Source organism: Chiloscyllium plagiosum, unplaced genomic scaffold (genome assembly GCF_037043375.1).
Source record: "Chiloscyllium plagiosum isolate Xiang-an unplaced genomic scaffold, Cpla_swu_hap1 HiC_scaffold_9, whole genome shotgun sequence".
In the NCBI taxonomy this organism is placed as follows: domain Eukaryota; kingdom Metazoa; phylum Chordata; class Chondrichthyes; order Orectolobiformes; family Hemiscylliidae; genus Chiloscyllium; species Chiloscyllium plagiosum.
In genome coordinates this window covers 92690556-92715493 of record NW_028270147.1, presented here as the reverse complement: position 1 = coordinate 92715493, position 24938 = coordinate 92690556, and the positions used below count along the sequence as shown (strand labels likewise).

At 45.0% G+C, this 24938-nt stretch overlaps 2 protein-coding genes across 3 annotated transcripts in view; one reads left to right on the top strand and one right to left on the bottom strand.

Annotated features, from left to right (window-relative positions):
• The first annotated feature begins 5285 nt into the window (after window positions 1-5285).
• Window positions 5286-24938, top strand: part of gtpbp3 (GTP binding protein 3, mitochondrial) — a 50865-nt gene continuing 31212 nt past the window's right edge. For both annotated transcript variants that reach the window (XM_087990920.1, XM_043699955.2), the window contains exons 1-5: window positions 5286-5387; window positions 15112-15268; window positions 17620-17716; window positions 20801-20859; window positions 22718-22783. In XM_087990920.1, the coding sequence (XP_087847046.1) occupies window positions 5344-5387; window positions 15112-15268; window positions 17620-17716; window positions 20801-20859; window positions 22718-22783 (423 nt within the window). In that variant the 5' untranslated portion in view covers window positions 5286-5343. The remainder of the gene's footprint in view (window positions 5388-15111; window positions 15269-17619; window positions 17717-20800; window positions 20860-22717; window positions 22784-24938) is intronic.
• Window positions 5310-24938, bottom strand: part of ankrd45 (ankyrin repeat domain 45) — a 71827-nt gene continuing 52198 nt past the window's right edge. The window contains exon 6 of the mRNA XM_087990921.1: window positions 5310-5509. Coding sequence (XP_087847047.1) covers window positions 5490-5509 — 20 coding nt within the window. The 3' untranslated portion in view covers window positions 5310-5489. The remainder of the gene's footprint in view (window positions 5510-24938) is intronic.

The following is a 24938-nucleotide window of genomic DNA, read 5'->3' as shown; positions in this document are numbered from 1 at the left end:
TGAGCCACCGTGCTAATCTGTATACAAGGTCTGCTGCTCCACAGTTTGTCACTTTACAGCAGTTAGAAAATATAATTCCTTATGTCTCCAAAACCCTTCAAAGACTCTGAAGTTGTCTGTGAGTAGGGTCTCAGCATTGACATGAATGAAAGTGAGGAGCTTGCTACCAATTGTTCAGAATGGCAACTGTGTTCATCAAGTGATATCATGCTACAAAGAGTCCCAAGGCCTTAATGATGGAGTAGAGAAGGAATGAAAAGAAAGCACATCTGGTATTCTTGATTCCACTAACCTTGGGATCTCCTACTCCAAATGCCAAAGATCTGCATGTTGAGAAGTGGCCTGTTGACTCACACAGAGATCCCCGCTAGACACATGCAACCCTAGGTAGACCTCTTACTAGAATTGAGGGACAGGGAGAAAGTGAGTACTGTGGCTGCTGGGGATCAGAGTCGAAGAGTGTGGTGCTGGAAAAGCACAGCAGTCAGCCTGCAACTGAGGAGCAGGAGAGTTGATGTTTTAGGCATAACCTTTCATCAGGAATCAGAATTAAGGGACAGCTGATGAAGACAGATAGGAAACCTGGTGTGTTGATTAGATAATGAGTTGTTATTCTGTTGATAACGGGGAGAATATTGTTATTGGTGCTGTAGAGGCTACAGTTCATCATCACCCAGGGAGGTGACATTTTGATTTGAGTTTGGTAAGTTTACGCCATTCAGTTATTATTTGGAGGTTTCTCTGAATGTTTTGAACTTTGCAAACTGTGTCCCAACAGGGACCATTTAAACCATTCTCTGATTGAGCCAAATGGTTTCCTTCAGCACTACAATAATTCTGTGATGTAAAAGTGCAGAAAATCACCGGTTATAATATTAGTTGTGGTGCAATCTCAGCAAGTTAGGAGTTTGCACTTGGGGGGCACATTTTTAAGGTGAGAGGAGAAAGAGTTAGAAAGAACATGGGGGCAACTTTTTTACACAGAGACTGGTTTGTGTGTGGAAGGTACAGTTACAACGTTTGAAAGACATTTAGATGTGAGCATAAGAGGTACAGTTAGTAAGTTTCCAGATGACACCAAAATTGGAGGTGTAGTGGACAGCAAAGAAGGTTACCTCAAATTACAATGGGACCTTGATCAGATGGGCCAATGGACTGAGAAGTGGCGGATGGAGTTTAGATAAATGTGAGGTGCTGCATTTTGGGAACGCAAATCTTAGCAGGACTTATACACTTAATGAACAAAGAGACCTGGGAGTGCAGATTCATAGCTCCTTGAAAGTAGAGTCGCAGATAGAAAGGGTAGTGAAGAAGGTGTTTAGTATGCTTTCCTTTATTGGTCAAAGTATCGAGTACAGGAGTTGGGAGGTTATGTTGCGGCTGTACAAGGCTTTGGTCAGGCCACTTTTAGAATATTTCGTGCAATTCTCGTCTCCTTCCTATCGGAAAGATGTGAACCTTGAAAGGGTTCAGAAGAGATTTACAAGGACGTTGCCAGGGATTTGAGCTATCGGGACATGTTGAATAGGCAAGGGCTGTTTTCCAAGGAGTATCAAAGGCTGAGGGGTGACCTCACAGAGATTTATAAAATCGTGAAGGGCATGGACAGGATAAATAGGCAAAGTCTTTTCCCTGGAGTGGGGGAGTGAAGAACTCGAGGGCATAGGTTTAGTGTGAGAGGGGTAGATATAAAAGAGACTTAAGGGGTAATGTTTTCATGCAGATGGTGGTACATGTATGGAATGAGCTGCCAGAGGAAGTGGTGGAGGCTGGTACAATTGAAACATTTAAAAGGCATCTTGATGGGTATATAAATAGGAAGGGTTTAGAGGGATATGGGCTGGGTGCTGGCAGGTGGGACTAGATTGGGTTGGGATATCTGGTTGGGGTGGGCGGGTTGGACCGAAGGGTCTGTTTCTGTGCTGGACATCTCTATTACTATGCCATTTGGATATGCTCAATAATATGAAAGGCTTGGAAAGGTATGGGCTAAGTGCACTAGTTTAGCTTGGGAACTTGGTTGGTGTGGACAGATTGGATCGAAGTGTCTGATTCCTTACTGTATGACTATGACAACAGAGGCCAGTGCAAAAAATTAAGTTAAACATCACACAACACCAGGTTATAGTCCAACAGGTTCATTTGGAAGCACAAACATATGGCACGCTTCACGCATTTGCGTGTCATTCGTGAAGCATTCCATATTTTTTGTGCTTCCAAATGAACCTGTTGGACTCTAACCTGGTGTTGTGTGATTTTTTTTTAACTTTGTCCACCCCAGTTCAACACCAGCTCCTCTGCATCATGCAAAAGATTCCACCACTAAGCGGTGAACGCCCAAGTAGAAATACCATCTCCCGATGGGAGTTGGTGAACTTTTGCAGTGATCGTAGCTGCGGCTAGTTGGCGCTGTCGAGTCTTCGCCGGGTCCCCGGGAGCTGTCAATCAATCATCCGGTCATTGACAGGCAGCATCAGGAGGAGCTGAAAATGTGTTGCTGGAAAAGCGCAGCAGGTCAGGCAGCATCCAGGAGAATCGATGTTTCGGGCATAAGCCCTTCTTCAGGAATGAGGAAAGTGTCCAGCAGGCTAAGATAAAAGGGAGGAGGGACTTGGGGGAGGGGCATTGGAAATGCGATAGGTGGAGGGAGGTCAAGGTGAGGGTGATAGGCCGGAGTGGGGTGGGGGCAGAGAGGTCAGGAAGAAGATTGCAGGTTAGGAAGGCAGTGCTGAGTTCGAGGGATTTGACTGATACAAGGTGGGGGAGGGGAAATGAGGAAACTGGAGAAATCTGAGTTCATCCCTTGTGGTTGGAGGGTTCCCAGGCAGAAGATGAGGCGCTCTTCCTCCAACCGTCGTGTTGCCATGGTCTGGCGATGGAGGAGTCCAAGGACCTGCATGTCCTTGGTGGAGTGGGAGAGGGAGTTAAAGTATTGGGCTACGGGGTGGCTGGGTTGGTTGGTCCGGGTGTCCCAGAGGTGCTCTCTGAAACGTTCCGCAAGTATGCGGCCTGTCTCCCCAATATAGAGGAGGCCACATCGGGTGCAGCGGATGCAATAGATGTGTGTGGAGGTGCAGGTGAATTTGTGGCAGATATGGAAGGATCCCTTGGGGCCTTGGAGGGAAGTAAGGTGGGAGGCGTGGGTGCAAGTTTTGCATTTCTTGCGGTTGCAGGGGAAGGCGGGAGTGGAGGTTGGTTGGTGGGGGGTGTGAACCTGACGAGGGAGTCACAGAGGGAGTGGTCTTTTCGGAACGCTGATAGGGGAGGGGAGGGAAATATATCCCTGGTGGTGGGGTCCGTTTGGAGGTGGCGGAAATGACGGCGGATGATACGTTGTACATGGAGGTTGGTGGGGTGGTCAGTGAGGACCAGTGGGGTTCTGTCCTGGTGGCGGTTGGAGGGGCGGAGCTCAAGTGCGGAGGAGCGGGAAGTGGAGGAGATGCGGTGGAGGGCATCGTCGACCACGTCTGGCGGGAAATTGCGGTTCTTGAAGAAGGAGGCCATCTGGGTTGTACGGTTTTGGAACTGGTCCTCCTGGGAGCAGATTCGGCGGAGACAAAGGAATTTGGGAATATGGGATGGCGTTTTTACAGGGGGCAGGGTAGGAGGAGGTGTAGTCAAGGTAGCTGTGGGAGTCGGTCGGTTTATAGTAAATGTCAGTGTCGATTCGGTCACCCGAGATAGAAATGGAAAGGTCTAGAAAGGGGAGGGAAGAGTCTGAGACGATCCAGGTGAATTTGAGGTCGGGGTGGAAGGTGTTGGTAAAGTGGATGAACTGTTCAACCAATGCACGAGGCAGCGCCGATACAGTCATCGATGTAGCGGAGGAAAAGGTGGGAGGTGGTGCCAGTGTAGCTGCAGAAGATGGACTGTTCCACATATCCTATGAAGAGGCAGGCATACCTGGGGTCCATGTGGGTGCCCATGGCTACTCCTTTGGTTTGGAGGAAGTGGGAGGATTGGAAAGAGATGTTGTTCAGGGTGAGGACCAGTTCAGTCAGTCGAAGGAGGGTGTCAGTGGAAGGGTACTGGTTGGTATGGCGGGAAAGGAAGAAGCGGAGGGCTTTAAGTCCTTTGTGATGGAGGATGGAGGTGTACAGGGACTGGATGTCCATGGTGAAGATAAGGCATTGGGGACCAGGGAAGCGAAAATCATGGAGGAGATGGAGGGCGTGGGTGGGGTCCCGAACGTAGGTGGGGAGTTCTTGGACTAAGGAGGACAGGACCGTGTCGAGGTATGCAGAGGTGAGTTTGGTGGGGCAAGAGCAGGCTGAGACAATGGGTCGGCCGGGGCAGTCAGGTTTGTGGATTTTGGGCAGGAGGTAGAAATGGGCGGTGCGGCGTTGTGGGGCTATGAGGTTGGAGGCGGTGGAGGTGATGAGGTTATGGATGGTCTGGGAGATGATGGTTTGGTGGTGGGAGGTGGGGTCATGGTCAAGGGGGCAGTAGGGGGAGGTGTCCACTAGCTGGCGTTTAGCCTCAGCGGTGTAAAGGTCGGTGTGCCAAACTACTTCCGCACCTCCCTTGTCTGCCGGTTTGAAAGTGAGGTTGGGGTTGGATCGGAGGGAGGGGAGGGCTGCACGTTCCGAGGGTGAGAGGTTGGAGTGGGTGAGAGGGGTGAAGAAGTTGAGGTGGTTAATGTAGCGGCGGCAGTTGGCTATGAAGAGATCGAGGGCAGGTTAGAGGCCAGCACGGAGTATCCAGGTGGATGGGGTGTGTTGGAGGCGGGAGAAGGGGTCGTCAGAGGGTGGGCGGGAATCCTGGTTTAAGAAGTAGGCGCGGAGGCGAAGGTGGCAGAAGAATTGTTCGATGTCTCGCCGCGTGTTGAACTCGTTAATCCGGGAACATAAGGGAATGAAGGTGAGGCCTCTGCTGAGGACTGATCTTTCATCCTCAGAGAGGAGGGGTCGTTCTGGAGGGATGGTGGAAACACGTTAGGGCGTGGGAGCTAGGACCTGATGTGGGGCTGGAGCTGGGAGTAGGGGCGGGGTTGGGCGTGGGGGCGGGGACGGGGTTCGGCGTGGGGGCGGGGCTAGGCGTGGTGACGGAGATCGGCGTGGGGGCGGGGTTGGTCGTGGTGGCGGAGATCGGCGTGGGGGCGGGGTTGGTCGTGGTGGCGGAGATCGGCGTGGGGACGGGGTTAGGCATGGTGACGGAGATCGTGGTGGAGGCGGGGTTAGGCATGGTGACGGTGTTCGGCGTGGGGGCGGGGTTAGGCATTGTGACGGAGTTCGGCGTGGGGGCGGAGACACATGCGGCGTTGTGGTCTTGCAGGTTAGTGATGTCACTGGGGGCGGAAGTGGCTGCGGCGGCATCCGGAAGCGAGCAGCAGTGGCGGTGGTTATGTCTTGCTCAATCCCGCACCGTATCCTGCGGGATGTAGTCAGGTGAGGTAATAGCGGTGAACGGAGAGAGGAAGAGGCCGGTGCTGAGGCCTGCAGTAACTTTTCGATGCTTCTGTTCCAGTTCAGAGCCCTCGTGAACAGGGCTCAGGTGTTAGGAGCCTCATCTGAAACATTAAACACAGAAATGGAACTTTGTTTTTGCTCATCTTTGTTAAAATTCAGCTGCGGGGCTGCTTTCAGACAATCTTTCTGCTGCTGCTTCTCATGATATGGTTAAGAGCAAAGTGCAGGGGCAGTGGGCCCAGGTTCACGTTTGGGAGGGTTGAGCAGAACATGTATGCATAGAAAATTAACACGATATCGATTAATATTGATAATTAATTGATAGTATACATGTACAGACTGAAGAACAGGAAGAGGCCATTCAGATCTTGGAATCTTTTCAGTCATTGTTGAATTATGGTTAAAGGTTTTCTTTTACAATTCCTGCATTTTTTTTTGTTGGAATCTCATCAGTGTGTTATAACTTATCTATTCCTTGAATGTCTTGACTCTTATTTCCAAAGTATATTTTATTCATAAAACAATCCATTTTAAATCATAGCTGTACAGTCTTTGCAGAGCCAAAAAGCAAAATCATTGGAGTTTAATATTTCTCAGAGCTTTTCTACAGTTGCCAAAAAAACTATTGCAGGAAACTATTTATAGAGTCATTCAGCATGGAAACAGACCCTTTGGTCCAACCAGTCCCTTTGTGGGCGGCACGGTGGCCCAGTGGTTAGCACTGCTGCCTCACAGCGCCTGTAGACCCGGGTTCAATTCCCGACTCAGGCGACTGACTGTGTGGAGTTTGCACATTCTCCCCGTGTCTGCGTGGGTTTCCTCCGGGTGCTCCGGTTTCCTCCCACAGTCCAAAAGATGTGCGGGTCAGGTGAATTGGCCATGCTAAATTGCCCGTAGTGTTAGGTTAAAGGGGTAAAGGTAGGGGTATGGGTGGGTTGCGCTTCGGCGGGTCGGTGTGGACTTGTTGGGCCGAAGGGCCTGTTTCCACACTGTAAGTAATCTAATCTAATCTAATCAGTCCATGCCGAACATAATCCCAAACAACTAGCCCTACCTGATACTGTCCCATATATCTCCAAACCTTTCCTATTAGAACATAGATCAGTATAGCACAATTAATGTATCTATGTCTTTTAAACATTGTAATTACACCAACATCCTCCACACACGACCCACCTTCTGGGTAAAATAAATTTGCCTCGCATGTCTTTTTTAAATCTCTTTCACCTTAAAAATGTGCCCTCCAGTTTTGAAATCTCTCACCCTTGGGAAAAGACAACGACCATTAACACTTATCTCTGCCTCTCATTATGTTATAAACTCCTATCGGGTCACCCCTGAGCCTCCTACGCTCCAGTGAAAAAAGTCCCAGCCTATCCAGCCTTTCTTTATAACTCAAACCTTCCACACCGGGCAAACATCCTGGTAAATCTTTTCTGAACCCTTTCCGCTTGATGATATCCTTCCTATAACTGGGTGACCTCACCTACCGTCCTGTATACCCTCAACATGACTTCCCATCTCCTATACTCAAAGGACTGTGCAATGAAGGCAATGTGCCAAATGCCATTTTAACCACACTGTCTATATGTGACTCAAACTTCAAAGAATTAAGTACCTGAACCCCTAGGTACCTGCGTCCTATAACACTACCCAGGGCATTACCATTAATTTTATAAGCATTAAAGATCTTTAAAACAGAAAATGGGGGAGATACTAAATGAATATTTTGCATCAGTATTTACTGTGGAAAAGGATATAGACTGTAGGGAAATAGATGGTGACATCTTGCAAAATGTCCAGATTACAGAGGAGGAAGTGCTGGATGTCTTGCAACGGTTAAAGGTGGATAAATCCCAAGGACCTGATCAGGTGTACCCAAGAACTCTGTGGGAAGCTAGAGAAGTGATCGCTGGGCCTCTTGCTGAGATATTTGTATCATCGATAGTCACAGGTGAGGTCCCGGAAGACTGGAGGTTGGCAAACGTGGTGCGACTGTTTAAGAAGGGCGGTAAAGACAAACCAGGGAACTATAGACCTGTGAGCCTGACCTTGGTGGTGGGCAAGTTGTTGGAGGGAATCCTGAGGGCCAGGATGCACATCTGGGCGGCACGGTGGCACAGTGGTTAGCACTGCTGCCTCACAGCGCCAGAGACCCGGGTTCAATTCCTGCATCAGTCGACTGACTGTGTGGAGTTTGCACATTCTCCCCGTGTCTGCGTGGGTTTCCTCCGGGTGCTCTGGTTTCCTCCCACAGTCCAAAGATGTGCAGGTCAGGTGAATTGGCTATGCTAAATTGTCCGTAGTGTTAGGTAAGGGGTAAATGTAGGGGAGAAAGTGAGGACTGCAGATGCTGGAGATCAGAGCTGAAAATGTGTTGCTGGAAAAGCGCAGCAGGTCCGGCAGCATCCAAGGAACAGAAGAATCGACGTTTTGGGCCTAAGCCCTTCTTCAGGAATGAGGAAAGTGTGCCCAGCAGGCGAAGATAAAAGGTAGGGAGGAGGGACTTGGGGGAGGGACGTTGGAAATGCGATAGGTGGAGGGAGGTCAAGGTGAGTGTGATAGGCCAGAGTAGGGTGGGGGCGGAGAGGTCAGAAAGAAGATTGCAGGTTAGGAAGGCGGTGCTGAGTTCGAGGGATTTGACTGAGACAAGGTGGGGGGAGGGGAAATGAGGAAACTGGAGAAATCTGAAGGGGTATGGGTGGGTTGCGCTTTGGCGGGTCAGTGTGGACTTGTTGGTCCGAAGGGCCTGTTTCCACACTGTAAAGTAATCTAATCTAATCTAATGTATTTGGAAAGGCAAGGACTGATTAGGGATAGTCAACGTGGCTTTGTGTGTGGGAAACAATGTCTCACAAACTTGATTGAGTTTTTTGAAGAAGTAACAAAGAAGATTGATGAGTGCAGAGCAGTAGATGTGATCTATATGGACTTCAGTAAGGTGTTCCCCATGGGAGACTGATTAGTAAGGTTAGATCTCATGGAATACAGGGAGAACTAGCCATTTGGATACAGAACTGGCTCAAAGGTAGAAGACAGAGGGAGGTGGTGGAGGGGTGTTTTTCAGACTGGAGGTCTGTGACCAGTCGAGTACCACAAGGTGCTGGGCCATCTACTTTTTGTCATTTACATATATGGTTTGGTTGCGAGCATAAGAGGTACAGTTAGTAAATTTGCAGCTGACACCAAAATTGGAGGTGTAGTGGACAGCGAAGTGGGTTACCTCAGATGACAATAGGATCTGGACCAGATGGGCCAATGGTCTGAGAAGTGGCAGATGGAGTTTAGTTCAGATAAATGCGAGGTGCTGCATTTTGGGAAAGCAAATCTTAGCAGGACTTATACACTTAATAGTACGATCCTAGGAAGTGTTGCTGAACAAAGAGACCTTGGAGTGCAGGTTCATAGCTCCTTGAAAGTGGAGTCACAGGTAGATAGGATAGTGCAGAAGGCGTTTGGTATGCTTTCCTTTCTTGGTCAGAATATTGAGTACAGGAGTTGGGAGGTCATGTTGCGGCTGCACAGGACATTGGTTAGGCCACTGTTGGCATATTCCGTGCAATTCTGGTCTCCTTCCTATCAGAAAGATGTTGTGAAACTTGAAAGGGTTCAGAAAAGATTTACAAGGATGTTGCCAGGGTTGGAGGATCTGAGCTACAGGGAGAGGCTGAACAGGCTTGGGGCTGTTTTCCCTGGAGTGTCGGAGGCTGAGGGGTGACCTTATAGAGGTTTACAAAATTATGAGGGGCATGGATAGGGTAAATAGACAAAGTCTTTTCCCTGGGTTCGGGGAGTCCAGAACTAGAGGGCATAGGTTTAAGGTGAGAGGGGAAAGATATAAAAGAGACCTAAGGGGCAACTTTTTCACACACAGGGTGGTACGTGTATGGAATGAACTGCCAGAGGAAGTAGTGGAGGCTGGTACAATTGCAGCATTTAAGAGGCATTTGAGAGGCATTGTGAGGTTATATGAATAGGAAGGGTTTGGAAGGATATGAGCTGGGTGCTGGCAGGTGGGACTAGACTGGGTTGGGATATCTGGTCGGCATGGACAGGTTGGACTGAAGGGTCTGTTTCCGTGCTGTACATCTCTATGATTCTTACCCTTGTTTGTTGTACCAAAATGCAACACCATGCATTTATCCAGATTGAACTCCATCTGCCATTTTTCAACCCATTGACCCATTTGATCAAGGTCCCTTTGTAATCTTGTTCACCGTCCACAGTGCCACCAATTTTGATGTCATCCACAAACTTACTAACCATGCTTTCCGTATTCTCATCCAAATCATTCATATAAACGGCAAACAAAAGAGGACCCAGAACCGATGCCTGTGGAACATTGCTGGTCACAGGCCTCCAGTCCAAAAACAGCCTGCCATTAAGCCAATTATGTATCCAATTGGCAATCTTACCTTGGATCTCGTGTGACCTAATTTTACACATTAGTCTACTATGTGAAACCTTGCCAAAGACTTTACTAAAATCTAAATAAACAACTTCTACTGCATCACTATCATCAATCTTTTTGGTAACTTCCTCAAAAAATCTCAGTCAAATTTTTGAGACATGATTTTCCTTGCATAAAACCCTAAGCAATTTTTGCTCCTCTAAATGTCCATAAATTCTATCTTTTATAATCACCTCCAACAATTTACCCACAACCAAAGTCAGACTCAAGGTCTATAGTTCCCAGGTTTCTCGTTACAATCTCCCTTAAACAAAGGTTTAATATTAGCTACCCTCAAGTCATCAGGCACCTTGCCCATAGTTATAGATGATGCAAATATTTCTGCAAGGGTTCTTCTAATTGCCTCACTTACCTCCCACAATGTTCTAATGTTCCCATATCAGATTACATCCTGGAGATTTATCCACCTTTATTTACATTCTTTAAGTCCTCCCAAACTTCTTCTTCTGTAATATGAACTGTTTTTAAAACATCGAAGTTTATTTCTCTGCATTATCTGGACTCCATTTCTTTTTCCACAGTAAAAATATTAATTTAGTATCTCTTCCATTTGCTGGGGTTCAATACAAAGATGATCTCCTTGTTCTTTAAGAGGCCCTACCCTCTCTCTCGCTATCCTTTTGCTGATAAGTGACTAGGATACACTTAGCGTCAGAGGTCTGGATGGAGTAGAATTTGTACGAAGCGTCCAGGAGAGTTTTCTAGAGCAGTGTGTCAATAGTCCGATGAGGGAAAGGGCCATATTGGACCTGGTACTGGGGAACGAGCCAGGACAAGTAGTAGAAGTTGCGATGGGGGATTTCTTTGGGAACAATGACCAGAATTCTGTAGGTTTTGAATACTCGTAGATAAAGAAGAGAATGGTTCTAAGGGAAGAATACTAAACTGGGCCAAGGCCAACTATGTCAAAATTAGGCAGGAGCTGGGAAATATGGATTGGACACAACTATTTGAAGGGAAGTCCACATTTGAGATGTGGGAGGCTTTCAAAGATAGGTTAATGGTAGTACAGGATAGGCATGTCGTGTTGAAGGCAAAGGATATGAAGGGCAAGATTCATGAACCGTGGATGACAGGAGAAATTGTCTGACCAGCCAAGAGGTAAAGGGAAGCGTACATAAGGTGTCGGCAGCTAAGAACAGAACAGGCCCTGGAGGGATATCGGAAGAGCAGGACAAGTCTTAAACAAGGAATCAATCCAGCTAAAAGGGATAATGAAATAGCTTTAGCAAGCAGAATTAAGGAAAATCCCAAAGCGTTTTATTCTTATATAAGAAGTAAGTGGGTAACTAGAGAAAGGATTGATTCACTAAAAGATGATGAAGGAAGGCTGTGTGCCGAATCTGAAAGAATGGGCGAGATTCTCAATGATTACTTTGCATCAGTGTTCACTGAGGAGAGGAACATGCTGAATTTTGAGATTTGAGATAGCAGTTTGATTAGTCTGGATCACGTTGGCATAAGTAGGAAAGATGTGTTGGGTTTGCTAGAGATTATTAAAGTGGACAAATCCCCAGGACCGGATGGGATTTATTCCAGGTTGCTGAGGGCGGCGAGAGAGGAAATAGCTGGGGCCCTGACAGATATCTTTGTGGCATCCTTAAATACAGGTGAGGTGCCGGAGGACTGGAAGGTTGCTCATGTTGTCACCCTGTACAAGAAGGGTAGTAGGGATATTCCGGGTAACTACCGACCAGTGAGCCTGACATAGGTGGTGGGGAAGTTGCTGGAGAGAGTACTGAGAAATAGGATCTATTTATATTTAGAAAAGAATGAGCTTATCAGTGATAGACAACATGGTTTTGTGTGGGGGAGTTCGTGCCTTACCAACTTAATAGAGTTCTTCGAGGAAGTGACCAAGTTGTTAGATGAAGGAAGGGCTGTTGATGTCGTATACATGGACTTTAGTAAGGTGTTTGATAAGATTCCCCATTGTAGACGAATGGAGAAAGTGAAGTCACATGGTGTGCAGGGCGTTCTAGCTAGGTGGATAAAGAAACTGGTTGAGCAACAGGAGACAGAGAGTAGTAGTTGAAGGGAGTTTCTCGAAATGGAGAAAGGTGACCAGTGGTGTTCCACAGGGGTCAGTATTGGGACCACTTTTGTTTGTGATATACATAAATGATCTAGAAGAGGGCACTGTTGGTATGATCAGCAAGCTTGCAGATGACACAAAGATTTGTGCAGTAGCAGAAAGCATAAGGGACTGTCAGAGAATACAGGAGGATATAGATAGACTGGAGAGTTGGGCGGAAAAGTGGCAGATGGCTTTCAATCCAGACAAATGTGAGGCGATGCATTTCGGCAAGTCTAATTCTAGATTGAATTATACAATGAATGGAAGAGCCTTGGGAAAAGTTGATGGGCAGAGAGATCTGGGAGTGCAGATCCATTGTACCCTGAAGGTTGCTGCGCAGGTGGATAGAATGGTCAAGAAGGCATATAGTATGCTTGCCTTCATTGGGCGAGGTATTGAGTATAAAAGCTGGCAAGTCATGTTAAAATTGTACAAGACATTGGTTCGGCTGCATTTGGAATACTGTGTACACTTCTGGTCGCCACATTACCAAAAAGATTTGGACGCTTTGGAGAGGGTGCAGAGAAAGTTTACGAGGATGTTGCCTGGTATGGAAGATGCTAGCTATGAAGAGAGGTTGAGTAGGCTAGGTTTGTTTTCACTAGAAAAAAGGAGATTGAGGGGGGAACCTGATTGAAGTTTACAAAATCATGAAGGGTACAGACAGGGTGGATAGACACAAGCTTTTTCCCAGGGTGAAGGATTCCATAATTTGAGGTCATGCTTTCAAGGTGAGAGGTGGAAAGTTAAAGGGGGATACACGCGGCAAGTACTTCACATAGAGGGTGGTGGACATTTGGAATGTGTTGCCAGCAGAGGTGGTAGAGGCAGGCACGCTAGATTTATTTAAGATGCGTCTGGACAGATGCATGAGTAGGTGGGGAGCAGAGGGATGCAAATGCTTAGCAATTGACTGACAGGTTTAGACAGTACATTTGGATCGGCTCAGGCTTGGAGAGCCGAAGGGCCTGTTCCTGGGCTGTAAATTTTCTTTGATCTTAGTGTATTTGTAGAATCCCTTTGGATTATCCTTAACCTTATCTGCCAATACTATCTCATATTCCCTCTTTGCCTTCCTGATTTTTTTAAGAATGGCCCTACACGCTCTGTTCATTTGGAGACACAGAGTGTCTGACAACTGAACATACTCTCGTTATACTTTAGCAGAAAGAACTTAGATCTTGTTTGACTGAGGCAATAGCTGCTCCAAGCTTTAGTGCGTCCCTCAGCATGTAGTCCTGGAACTTGTAAAGACTACAAGCCTGTCTGCAACACTGGATTGAGGTCAACTCTTTGCACTGGAAGGTCAAGTTTTCAGGCAGACCAAAAAGCGTATTTCATCGAATTGATGGTTCTCCAGGTGCAGTCCTGGTGTGCATCCCAGGAAAAGGTCTGTAGAGCACAGAGTCCTGTGTCGTGGATTTGCTCAGGACAAACCTTGACAAAAACCATGGTGTGCCAGAAAGTTATTGAGTGCCAAGGGTGATCACTGACCAGCCTGAATCTGTGCACACCTGTCATCTAAACCACACATATCATTTTTGTTTATTGAAGGCAATCAGGAGCATGAACCCTGTTTGATTTTCTCTCCTTTCCCCCTGTGGCTTCTTGGTTCGATTATCTCATCCCAGCTCAAATAAGTTAACTCTGCATGGACCTTGGGGTCACTGGCTAACACTCCTGTCTTAAGGGAGTGCAGTCTTAAGGGAGTGCTGCACAGTTGAAGGATTTGGCTTTTGGATGACAATATAAATTGAGACACATTTGCCTCCTAAAGTGACAGGGTGGCCATAAGTCACATTTATAAGCCATATTGCAGATATCCAGATCATGCGTACACATACATGCACTGGGTTATACCTTGCTATTTCCTATTCTATAATACCTTGTACCTTATTGTTCCTCAGTAACACTATTCCCTGTTTCCCATATCATTGCTAAGTTAGTTTAAATCCTTCTTAAATAGCACTCGCAAAACACCCTGCAAGGAAATCTGAGCTGGAGCTGTGTAGGTGCAATCCATCCTGCGTGTACAGGTCTCCTCAGAACTGACTTCAAAGTCCCTTCACTATCTCTCTAGCCATGTATTCATCTGCTTTATCCTCTTACACTAAGTAATCCAGAAATTACTACTTTTAACTCTGCTTGCTAATTTCCTAGCTAGCTTCCTAGTTTCTGACTGCAGGATCACATCCCTGTCTCCACCAACATTATCGGTATCAATGTGGGCCATAATCCATTTCTCCTGCGCTCCTCCCACCCTACCACCAACCCACCCAGTGGTACTCTGTGTTCATGACAGTACTAGGGAGGCAACATACCATCCTGAATTCATGTCCATGGCCACAGAAATGCCAGTCTGTATCTCTAACAATCAGATTTCTTATGACTTTTGAGTCGTTAGAGCTGAGGCAGCATAGTTGTCCTGGACAGGCTTCTGCCTGCAATGTCCATGTGAAGCATGACCACCTTCAATGACAGGACTGGATACTGTTTGTATAGTGAAGTGCCCTCAGAGTACTCCCGCACTGCTTGTATATTTCTTCTGGGAACACCCAGTCCCTCTCTCTGAAACTGCAGGATGACCACCACTATACATACGCTTTCTACAAAAGTTCTTAACCTGACAAATGTGCTGCAGTGACAAAACCTGAAGCATGAGCTGCTGCAGTTGATGACATTTCTTGCACTTATAATAATCCAGGACACAGGAAATACCTCCAGAGATTGGAGTTGACCTGCCTTTCCTTTACCTATTAGATAAAAAACTTCCAAATTTATGAACAAAAACCAATCTATCTCAGTCTTGAAAGCTCCACTTGTTTTTGGATCCCAAAACATATCACGTGTGAAGTGACAATATTTTATCTTTGCGTTAGCCTCAGCCGCGGCCTCTGGCTGAGTATTGGCCCTGAAAGAAAACAGCAGCAGTGGATGGATAGGATTGAAAAATGGACACTATGATGTGTTTTGATCTTTTTTGTCAAATGAGATTGTTTCTGCTTGTACACACCTGGTTTCATCATTGGAACCCTAATTGTCCTCCTGTAGTAAAATGCTACTTGAGTTAGTGGGGCTGACATTGCTAATGGGTTTAGTTTCATATTCATGGTTTCTGTGCTAGATTGAATGTAATGCTTAGCTCTTTTGTATAGGAGGAATTGTTTAGCAAGGAAAATAACTGGACTGGCAGCAACTTATATGAGCAGTGCCAAAGACTCTGGCCTTTCGTACCAAGCAGCAGTGTGCACTGAGCTGAAGAAACCATTGGTGATCCAGAAGCTGTCTTTACTTCCACTCAAATCCGCTGAAGTAAGTTGCTTTGGTCAGATAAATGCAAAGTACTTTAAATAGTTGTTAGCCGTCAGTCTGATGTAAATTCAGACGTTGTCATAAATGAGATTTGTCATTTATTGCCCATGAGCTAGGCTGCAGAATTAACCTGATTAATGAAACAAAATAACATGACAGCTGCTTCATACCTGATTTATTTGTTATAATATTTTGACTGATCTGAGAGAACTGCTTACTGAGACTGTCGAATCAAGTGGTTGTTAGAGACCAGTTAATGGTACTTGACATGAGGTTGAGGGGTCGGGAGTGCTGGTGTTGGTGGAGACATGTTGGCCTGATGTTATGTAGGACTGGAGGCACTATGTGGTAATGTAGATGTGCCGAGATGCATGATATGAACAGGAGATACAGAGACACTAACTGAGACAAATGGCTTGATAATGCTGTATAATTCATTGGAGGTGTGTAAGAGTGTCAGTGACTGAAAGAGTTAAGACTGAGCGGTTTGTTAAACCCCTTCCACTACGATGACATCATACGGACTTGGTGGGAGAACAGCTTAGGATCTTGTGGAATTCCTAGCCCTTGTAACAATATCTTATCATACAATTTAACTTGTACATAGTTCCCAAAAAGCAATAAACTATATTTTGTTTAAGCGAAGAGCCTCTTGTTACATGTCCAGGTAGTTTTCCTCTACCACAATAAACTAAGCAGGTCGTCTGGATCCAACTATATAAGACGATGGGGGCATTAAACTGACTTCATGGTGAGCAAGAGTGCAGATGGCATCATCCAACATGCTGAACAGTGGTAAGGTTTCAATTTAGCTGTAGTGTGCTTGTAGCAATGGAGGTTTCAAGATAACTTCAAACTCTGCTCATGCAGACAGCATCAGAAAGAGCAGAATATTTAAGAACCCAACAAAGGATCAATTAGTGGCAAGATTCAACAGTGTATAGTGAATAATGGTAAAAGCACTTCAGACCCTGTTAGAGATGCACTGCAGCATGAGAGTTAGGAACTATTTTCAGAAGGAAAATGCAGATACAGATGGCATTGGGTGCCACTGATCTGTAGGAGCAGTTCCGAATAGAGGTTCAGCTAGAGAGTGAACAGGTGTTTCAAGCTCTGTGGGTAAAGTTAAAGTCCCTGGTGGACAAGGGAAACCTTTAAAAAAATTGGCACAGAGTTGTGGACTGGGAAAGTTAGAGGTACACTCAGCTCAGATTAATCATTGTTGTCACAGTAAACGTGCATCAGAAGGTATGGGTACCGTAATGGAAAATCAATGGCCATTGGAGCAATTCGAAAAGTGATTGCAGACCCAGGAAGATCACAAAGTCGGAATTAAAGCAATAATTGGCTTGAAAGCTATGCAGAGAAGGTGGAATAGAAAGAGTAAGTTGTGAGACTTTACTAAGATCATACAAATAAAATTTAAAAAAACTACAACCTTCAGGGTAAACTCGGGCAGCTCCTTACAATTTAGTGCAGGGTATACTGCTCATGTGAATAACTACAAATTATAGGATAATCTGAGAAAGCTATTGAAAAAGAGTGGTTAGCACTGCTGCCTCTCAGCGCCAGAGACTTGGGTTCAATTCCCACCTCAGGCGACTGACTGTGTGGAGTTTGCACATTCTCCCCGTGTCTGCGTGGGTTTCCTCCGGGTGCTCCGGTTTCCTCCCACAGTCCAAAAATGTGCAGGTTAGGTGAATTGGCCATGCTATGTTGCCCGTGGTGTTAGGTGAAGGGGTAAATGTAGGGGAATGGGTCTGGGTGGGTTGCACTTTGGTGGGTCAGTGTGGACTTGTTGGGCCGAGGGGCCTGTTTCCACACTGTAAGTAATCTAATCTAATAAAAAGGGCGGGGGAAGGGAATGAATTAGTATTGGAGCTGAAGACAGCAGGAATTAGCCAGAAACAGTTATGATTAAAACGGGAATGGTTATGAACACATTAGTTGTGGGATTCATTCAGTCGAGCCATTAGGAAAGTGGGAATTGTTTATTCATCCATTAGTTGTGGGATTCATCCAGAGAAGCAGCAGAAGAGGTGGGAATTCTCCACTTCACCTACAGAAAACAGGAATCCATAACTTTCACCCAAAAAATGTAGAAAAACCCTCCAGGTATGACATAAAGTAGCTGCTCCACTATACTGTAAAATTGGAAGACTTTTTCAAGCAAGCTAGATCAATAATCACATTTGTAAGATCTGACTTCATAAACGATATTGCCAGGAAGATTTAGGCATACAAGATCGTTGTTTCAGACATTCCTCGGTATTAAACATTTCAGATCTTTACACCCTTGTACATCAATGTTGATTCTTTTTGACTGAAAATGCCTTGCTTTTTGACATTAGGTGCGTGTGGATGTTCATTACTGCGGTGTGAACTTTGCTGATTTTCTGGTATGCCGGGGACTGTATCAAGAGCAACCTCCGATTCCCTTCACTCCAGGTAAAGCCAGCCTTGGTCTCATAATAATAACAGATGTTACCTTCTTGTTTGGATCTGGAGTTCAGAAGTTTAATACCATTTGGTGTGCACTTGGGTGCACCTTGAGCCTGCCCATTTGAAGCAAACATAAGCCCGTGTGAAGTTTGTGGCAGGGATATGCTTGAAATTTACTCAGCAGTTTCTGGCCTGCATGAATTTGAAAAAGAAAACAACACTTCAAGTGTCTTAAAAGAGAAGACTGTGGTAGAAAAAGAAAGAGAATTTGGGGAGAATATTTGAAGGTAAATTTCATGTGCATGTAGCTGTCAACCCCAGTTGCACTGAAGAACTCGCTAGGCCATTTCAAGGTCAGTTAAAAGTCAACCACTTTATTGTTAATCTGGAGTGGAGTGTTGACCAGACCAGGTTAGGACAACAGATTCCCTTCTCTTAAGAAAAGACATTAATGAACCAGATGGGTTTTTACAACAATTGATGATTAATGAGACCAGCTTTCAGTTTCTGATTTCTTTGTTGAATTTAATTTCCACCAGCTGGGATTTGAACCAGTGTCCCAGAGCATTTGCCTGGGCCCCTGGATTCCTAGACGAGTGACAGTCCCACTTTGCCACAATGTCTCTACTGTTTGCAGTTCCAGAGCTTAGGATATAGACAACTGAAGTCATGGCCACCAGTGGAATAATGACCAATGTAAGGCACACTCAAGAGGTCAGAATTGGAGGAGTGCAAATGTCTACATTTGAAGGCTACAAGTCAGTACAGAGATAGGGAGGGTTTTGGCCTTACAGGGATTTGAAAATTTTCCCTCTCTAAAGATATCTTATGTTTGTGTCCTTTGATGGAAGGGAGCAAAGATAAGGGCTACATTTTGGGACAATGATCAGGATGAGGGAGATAAATTATTTTAATGGGGATGAGGATGACAAAAGTGGAGATGACCAGAGGATGAATTGTAGAAATATTGGGATGAATGGAAATCCTAATGGAAGTAGGTGGGATTTAGAAAATGTAGGTCTAGATGATTGGGAGAAAATGTTTGCCAAGTGTGGGAGGAGCCTAATGGGGTTGGGGAGGGTAATGGTGTTGGGAAGGGTGCAATGAGGTTGTGGGTAAAGGAATCAGATAGGATTTAAGGGGATTGGAGGGTAAAGGGATTACATTGAATATAGTGGGGTTGAGGAATAAGGAGGTTGGGAGGGGTGCAATGGGATTGGGGGTAATGGGGTTGGGAGAGATATAATAAGGTTCAGGGGTAATGAGGTTGGGGAGGGTGATGGGTTGAGAGTAGAGAATTAAACCAGGAAGTGATCAGATACAGCCTTATCTGTGATTCGTAATGAAGACCAAATGAGAATAAGTACATTTTTTGCATTTTAACAGACCCATTCACCACCATCGAGGACTCTCACAATCCAATGTCACAGTTCTAATGTAGGAAACATGACAGCCAATATGTACACAGCAAGATCCAATTAACAGCAACCTATTATGACCTGAATAATCTATGAAACCACAGAGTGCAGATGGACTTCAGTTTAATATCTCATCTTAAAGACAGTGCTTCTGACAATGCAACAGTCCTTCAATCATTTACCAGTCAAGGCTTGGAACGGGACTTGAACCCAAAACCTTGTAACTTCGAGACGAGAGCATGTTTCCAACTGAGCTGTGGCTGACATGGAGTAAATGAAGTCTTTTTAAAAAATGTATAATGAATTAAGACGAAAGGTAAAGTCAGTAAAGATGGGAAGTCCAAAGAAGGGAGCAATGATGATACCTCTGAGAGATTTGGCATGGTATTTGAGTGAGCAGTAGAGAACCAGGATTTTAAATGAGTGCTGAGAGGCACTGAGCAAATTAAAGATTTGCTCAGTAGAGTGAGGGGCCAGTTGAATTTGTAGTTTGGCGATAGCTACATCGTCACCATGATCGTCTGGGTTCGGGAAAACACTAGAAGGTAGAGCCAGATGGGGAGACTTCGTATATGGGGAAGGGTTCTGGAAAGACCATGACTTGGATGGAAAAAATGGAATAGTATAGGAGATTAGTAATTTATTGTCGCTTGCATTTTTACAAAAAAATACAGTGAAAAGTGTTTAAGTCACCATACTCTGGTACCTATATAAATAACAGGAATCAATTAAGACAGAGTCCATCTTTGTTCAGTTCATGGCTCATGGATTCCCAAAGTCACAGAAAAGTCAGAAACCACATTTTCCACGGCTGCAGAAAGCCAATATCGAAGCCGTCGAATTGTGGGTCATTGGAATTTCGGGTCAGACCACTTTGCTGCTGAAGACGCCACAGAAGCCACCTCAAGATCCACCTTGATGCCAAAATGACTGTCAACATTAGGTGAAGGGATCTGGACTCTGTTCCTTTTTATTCTTTTCGGCTTGGCTGCTTTCGGCTGCTTCTCAGAAGTTGGCTGCTCACCTAGTGTGGGAAGTTTGGACTCGTGGGTCTCCGATCTGCTCCTCTTCCCTTTAGCCATGGCACGGAATAAATATGGTGGAATGATGTTGGTGTTTAGTTTCTTCCCCTTCCATCCAGCTGACAGAGTCGGAAGTGGAAAGGTCTTTGGGAGTGAATAGGGAGGCCAGATTTAACCCCCTGGCAGGAGAGGTCCTAGAAAAATTAAGCTGTTTTAATTTTGAAAGGAGGTAAATAAAAGGGAAAGGACTTGTGCACAATATTCAGAAATTTAATCTGGAGAGCCTCTTCAAAATCTTTTGGGATAGTAGGACAAGGAGGAGTGGGACAAATTGTTGAAAGTTTAGGACAAATATTAAGAAACACTTAATTCACGGGGAGCTGAACACATTGAAAGATCTTCTCTCTTCTGGGGGAGATGCCCTCAGTCTCATTCAAGATCTGTTAGATAATTTGATTGAGGATGTTGGCAGAGTTATAGATTTTTTTTGCTTTAGTGGATAGGCTGTAATTATCCAATCCCATTTTCGTCGCGTGTTTGAAAGACAGGCAATCAAAACATGTAAGTCAACACTGCTGTGATTAGCGGATAAAATCGAACTCTCAGGATTAGTTGCTTCACCAGACAAAAACAGGTTTTTTTTTAAACAGGACTGGAGTTTACAGGATCTGTGCTGGAGGTTGGTCCTAATGTCACAGCAATTCGCAAGGTGAGTGTTTAATGGTCTATTCTGAGGCTTTGCATTTCTCTAGTGGTATTTGCTGGCATTGTGTGCTCTGTGTGGTTGGTACTGAACTGGTACAAGGTTCAACATTTGTTTCCTGGCCCTTATTCAGTTCTTAGAGTCTACATTTTGTCAGTGGCCCCAGACTAGGGTGAGAAGTGGCTGAGGGTGGGTGGAATCATCTGGCGCTCCTGTTTCCAAACACAATCCATTAGATCCCTGATGGACAATGTGCATTTTTGAAAGTTCTTATAAACAGGTCTTGATCTTAGATGCAGTACCCTCCACATCTAACAGATAACATCACATTAAGAATGGGCAATTGAATGGATTGCTAGAGGGCTAATAGTATCTATTAACCCTATTAGATGGGCAGCACTGTGGCTCAGCGGTTAGCAGTGCTGCCTCACAGCGCCAAGGTCCCAAGTTCGATTCCTGCCTTGGGTAACTGTCTGTGTGGAGTTTGCACATTCTCCCCGTGTCTGCATGGGTTTCCTCCTGGTGCTCCGATTTCCTCCGATGTGCAGGTCAGGTGAATTGGTCAAGCTAAATTGCCCATAGGGGTGAATATGGGGAATGGGTCTGGATGGGTTACTCTTTGGAGGGTCGGTATGGACTTGTTGGGCCAAAGGGCCTGTTTCCATACTGTAGGGAATCGAATCTAATCTGTGGAACTATTCCCAAGTGAGAGTCAGTGCCTTCAAGAGTGAAGAAGAAAAGTTGAGGAGGGGAGATCTCTGAGAGGGGATCTCTGAGAGGGGTCAGACTGGAAAGTGGAGTTGAAACCACAACCAGATCATCCAGAATAGGATAGAATGGCCTTTATTGTGATGTGCAGTCAAATGAGTGTAATGTTGCCTCATGGTGCCATCTTAGGTACAGAGTAACTAGATACAGATACTTTAAGTGTTGTTACAGAGTAAAAATAAAGGTTAGCATAGGAACAGAATTTAAAAAGTCCAGAATGATAATAGAAGGTGACCATAAAATACTTAGGTTCCAGACCCCTTCCAACATGAGTTTGTGCCTATCGGCCCCAGAACACAAGGCATTGTTGCCTCCACATGCCGGCCTCTGCCCAGGACTCGCTTGGCCGCTGCTCTGGCTCCAGCCTGTGCCTGTCCCCCCACCACTGCAGGCATCAGCCTGCTCTCACTGCATTGGGTCTTGCCCCTGCTCACCGCCTGCCACCACAGGACTCAGCCCCCGCGCTCTCTGCTTCTGCCTGAGCTCCGGCTGCAACCCGTCTCCCTCAACTCCACTCTCCAGGTAAGGCAGACTACTCAAATGTTTGCAGGTTGGGGGGGATAGACAATAGGCTATAAAGAGGAGAGAAAAAAAAGAAATGGAACGGGAGAGCAGAGCAGTTCTGACTGGAGCGTCCCATATTTTACCCCCAATTCATGGAACAGGCTCAAAGGACCAATTGACCTATTTCTGCTTCTAAATCTTTTGTACATATGAATTTTCATAAACTTGTCATTTGTGATGCTTTTTCTAACTAGATTGGGCATAATGATGTCTCTATTATTTCTCACTTCATGTTTGATAAGTAATACTTTATCCAGTATTACTATTAATTACATTTTTAAACAGAGATGGTTTGTCACAGCAACACCACACCAGTAATTTGATTATAACATTTCGAAAATATTCAGTCTGAGTAAACATATATTGAAGAGAAATATCTGCCTAGATATATCTGGCTAATTAGATTGGAATTGTATTCCTCACCTGTAAACTATTCTCCAGTACTCTGTGTATTGGAGTGCTGGCATGCCATATAACAGTTTCTGAACAGTATGCAGCACAAGTTCTCCTAACATATCACATTTCTGTTCAGGGAGACCGTGTGATTGGTGTGAGTTACTTTGGGGCAATGGCAGAACAGTGCGTTGTTGACCACACGGTAAGTGGTATTGCACATCAAAAGGGCTTATCGTTGAAGTTCTTTTGTCAGGAATTAGTGACTTAATATGTCTTTTGGTGGATGAATGGGGTGGTAGAACAAGAACGATTTATTAAGAATATTGGTTTTATGATTTAAATATTTCTAGGAGTGGAAATGGTACATGTACCACACAACCTGCATTTCTCAGGGACCATCAGGACATAAACTAAGTCAGTGTCTCTGGGAGTTTTGTTTTCTACTCAACATCTTTGTTATGTTTTCACTTCAGTTACAACCTGTAGAGTTAACACTGCTACAAACTGAAGTCTAGAGTTGAGTTAAATATAGCTTAGTTTAATAATTAACTGCAAATTGTGATAAATTGCCTCTTGGTAAAAGATTGCCCTCATGGACATAAAAGGCTTAATACTGAGGTGTGCCATAAGTACCACCCAATTTAAAGATGTCTAATGGACTTTTTGGGAAGAACAGTTCAGGATCTCAAAGGATTGAGACCTACTGTCTAACCGCCCCGCCCTGCCTGTAGTCTGTGTAAAAATGTTTATTACACCAGTGTAACATGCAATAAACAACTACTTCTTCAACACAAAAGCCTCTGCCAGTTACACCAGGAAGTAATTTTCCTTCATCAAAAAGACCTTGTAAATCCCAACATCCAAAACTATCACACAGTGAGACGCAGACTTGGTTTAGTCGCATATACAACACCCACCATGTTCTCTAGGTACTGTATCTCAGACGTCATAAGAATAAGGCAAGCAAAATCACCACTTATAGACTAAAAGTAATGATCCAAGTTTAATTGCACTTATAATATGAAACAGTGATCCACATTATCATTAATCTCCATTAATACACAGAGCATGCTTTACCCTATCAGAGCACTTTTGATTTTCCAAAACATAATATTAGATCCTTGACTGACTGTCTAATGCTCTTAACTCAGAAATTCCGAACTCTGATATTAATCGGTTTAAGTTCCACTCCAGCAAAAGCCTGCCCTCCTACTTCAGTACATGACTGAGAGAGTACACCGCTGTAGGAGGTACCACCTTCCTGGTGAACACATTAAGTGCTGATCTTCTCAGAGTGAAACTTTCCATGCCACCATTTGAAGAACAGCAGAGAATTGCCCAAATGTGCAAAATTAGCTCTCTACCAATGAAACCAAAAACAGATGATTTTCTAAGCACATTACGGCATCATCTGACTACGCTTCAAAAAGTATTTAATTGGCTATGAAAAGTTTTGGAGTGTCATGTGATTGTGAAAACTCATGGATAAGTATAAGCTCTTTGTTGTTTATTCAGTCTGCTGCTCCCCAAGGGATGGGACTCCCTCCTTCTCTCAATGCAGGAGAAGTAATCCCACTTAGAGTCATAGAGATGTACAGCATGGAAAAAAACCCTTCGGTCCAACCTGTCCATGCCGACCAGATATCCCAACCCAATCTAGTCCCACTTGCCAGCACTCAGCCCATATCCCTCCAAACCCTTACTATTCATATACCCATCCAAAAGGCTCTTAAATATTGCAATTGTACCAGCCTCCACCACATCCTCTGGCAGCTCATTCCATACCCGTACCACCCTCCGTGTGAAAAAGTTGCCCCTTCGATCTCTTTTATATCTTTCCCTCTCACCCTAAATCTATGCCCTCCAGTTCTGGACTCCCCAACCCCAGGGAAAAGACTTTGCCTATTTACCCTATCCATGCCCCTCATGATTTTATAAACCTCTATAAGGTAACCCCTCAACCTACGACGCTCCAAGGAAAACAGCCCCAGCCCGTTCAGCCTCTCCCTTTAACTTAAATCCTGCAACCCTGGCAACATCCTTGTAAATCTTTTTTGAACCCTTTCAAGTTTCATATCTTTCCGATAGGAAGGAGACCAGGATTGCACGCAATCTTCCAACAGTGGCCTTACCAATGTCCTATGCAGCCGCAACATGACCTCCCAATTCCTGTACTCAATACTCTGACCAATAAAGGAAAGCATACTAAACGCCTTCTTCATTATCCTATCTACCTACGACTCTACCTTCAAGGAGCTATGAACCTGCACTCCAAGATCTCTTTGTTCAGCAACACTCCCAAGGATCTTACCATTAAGTGTATAAGTCCTGTTAAGATTTGCTTTCCCAAAATGTAG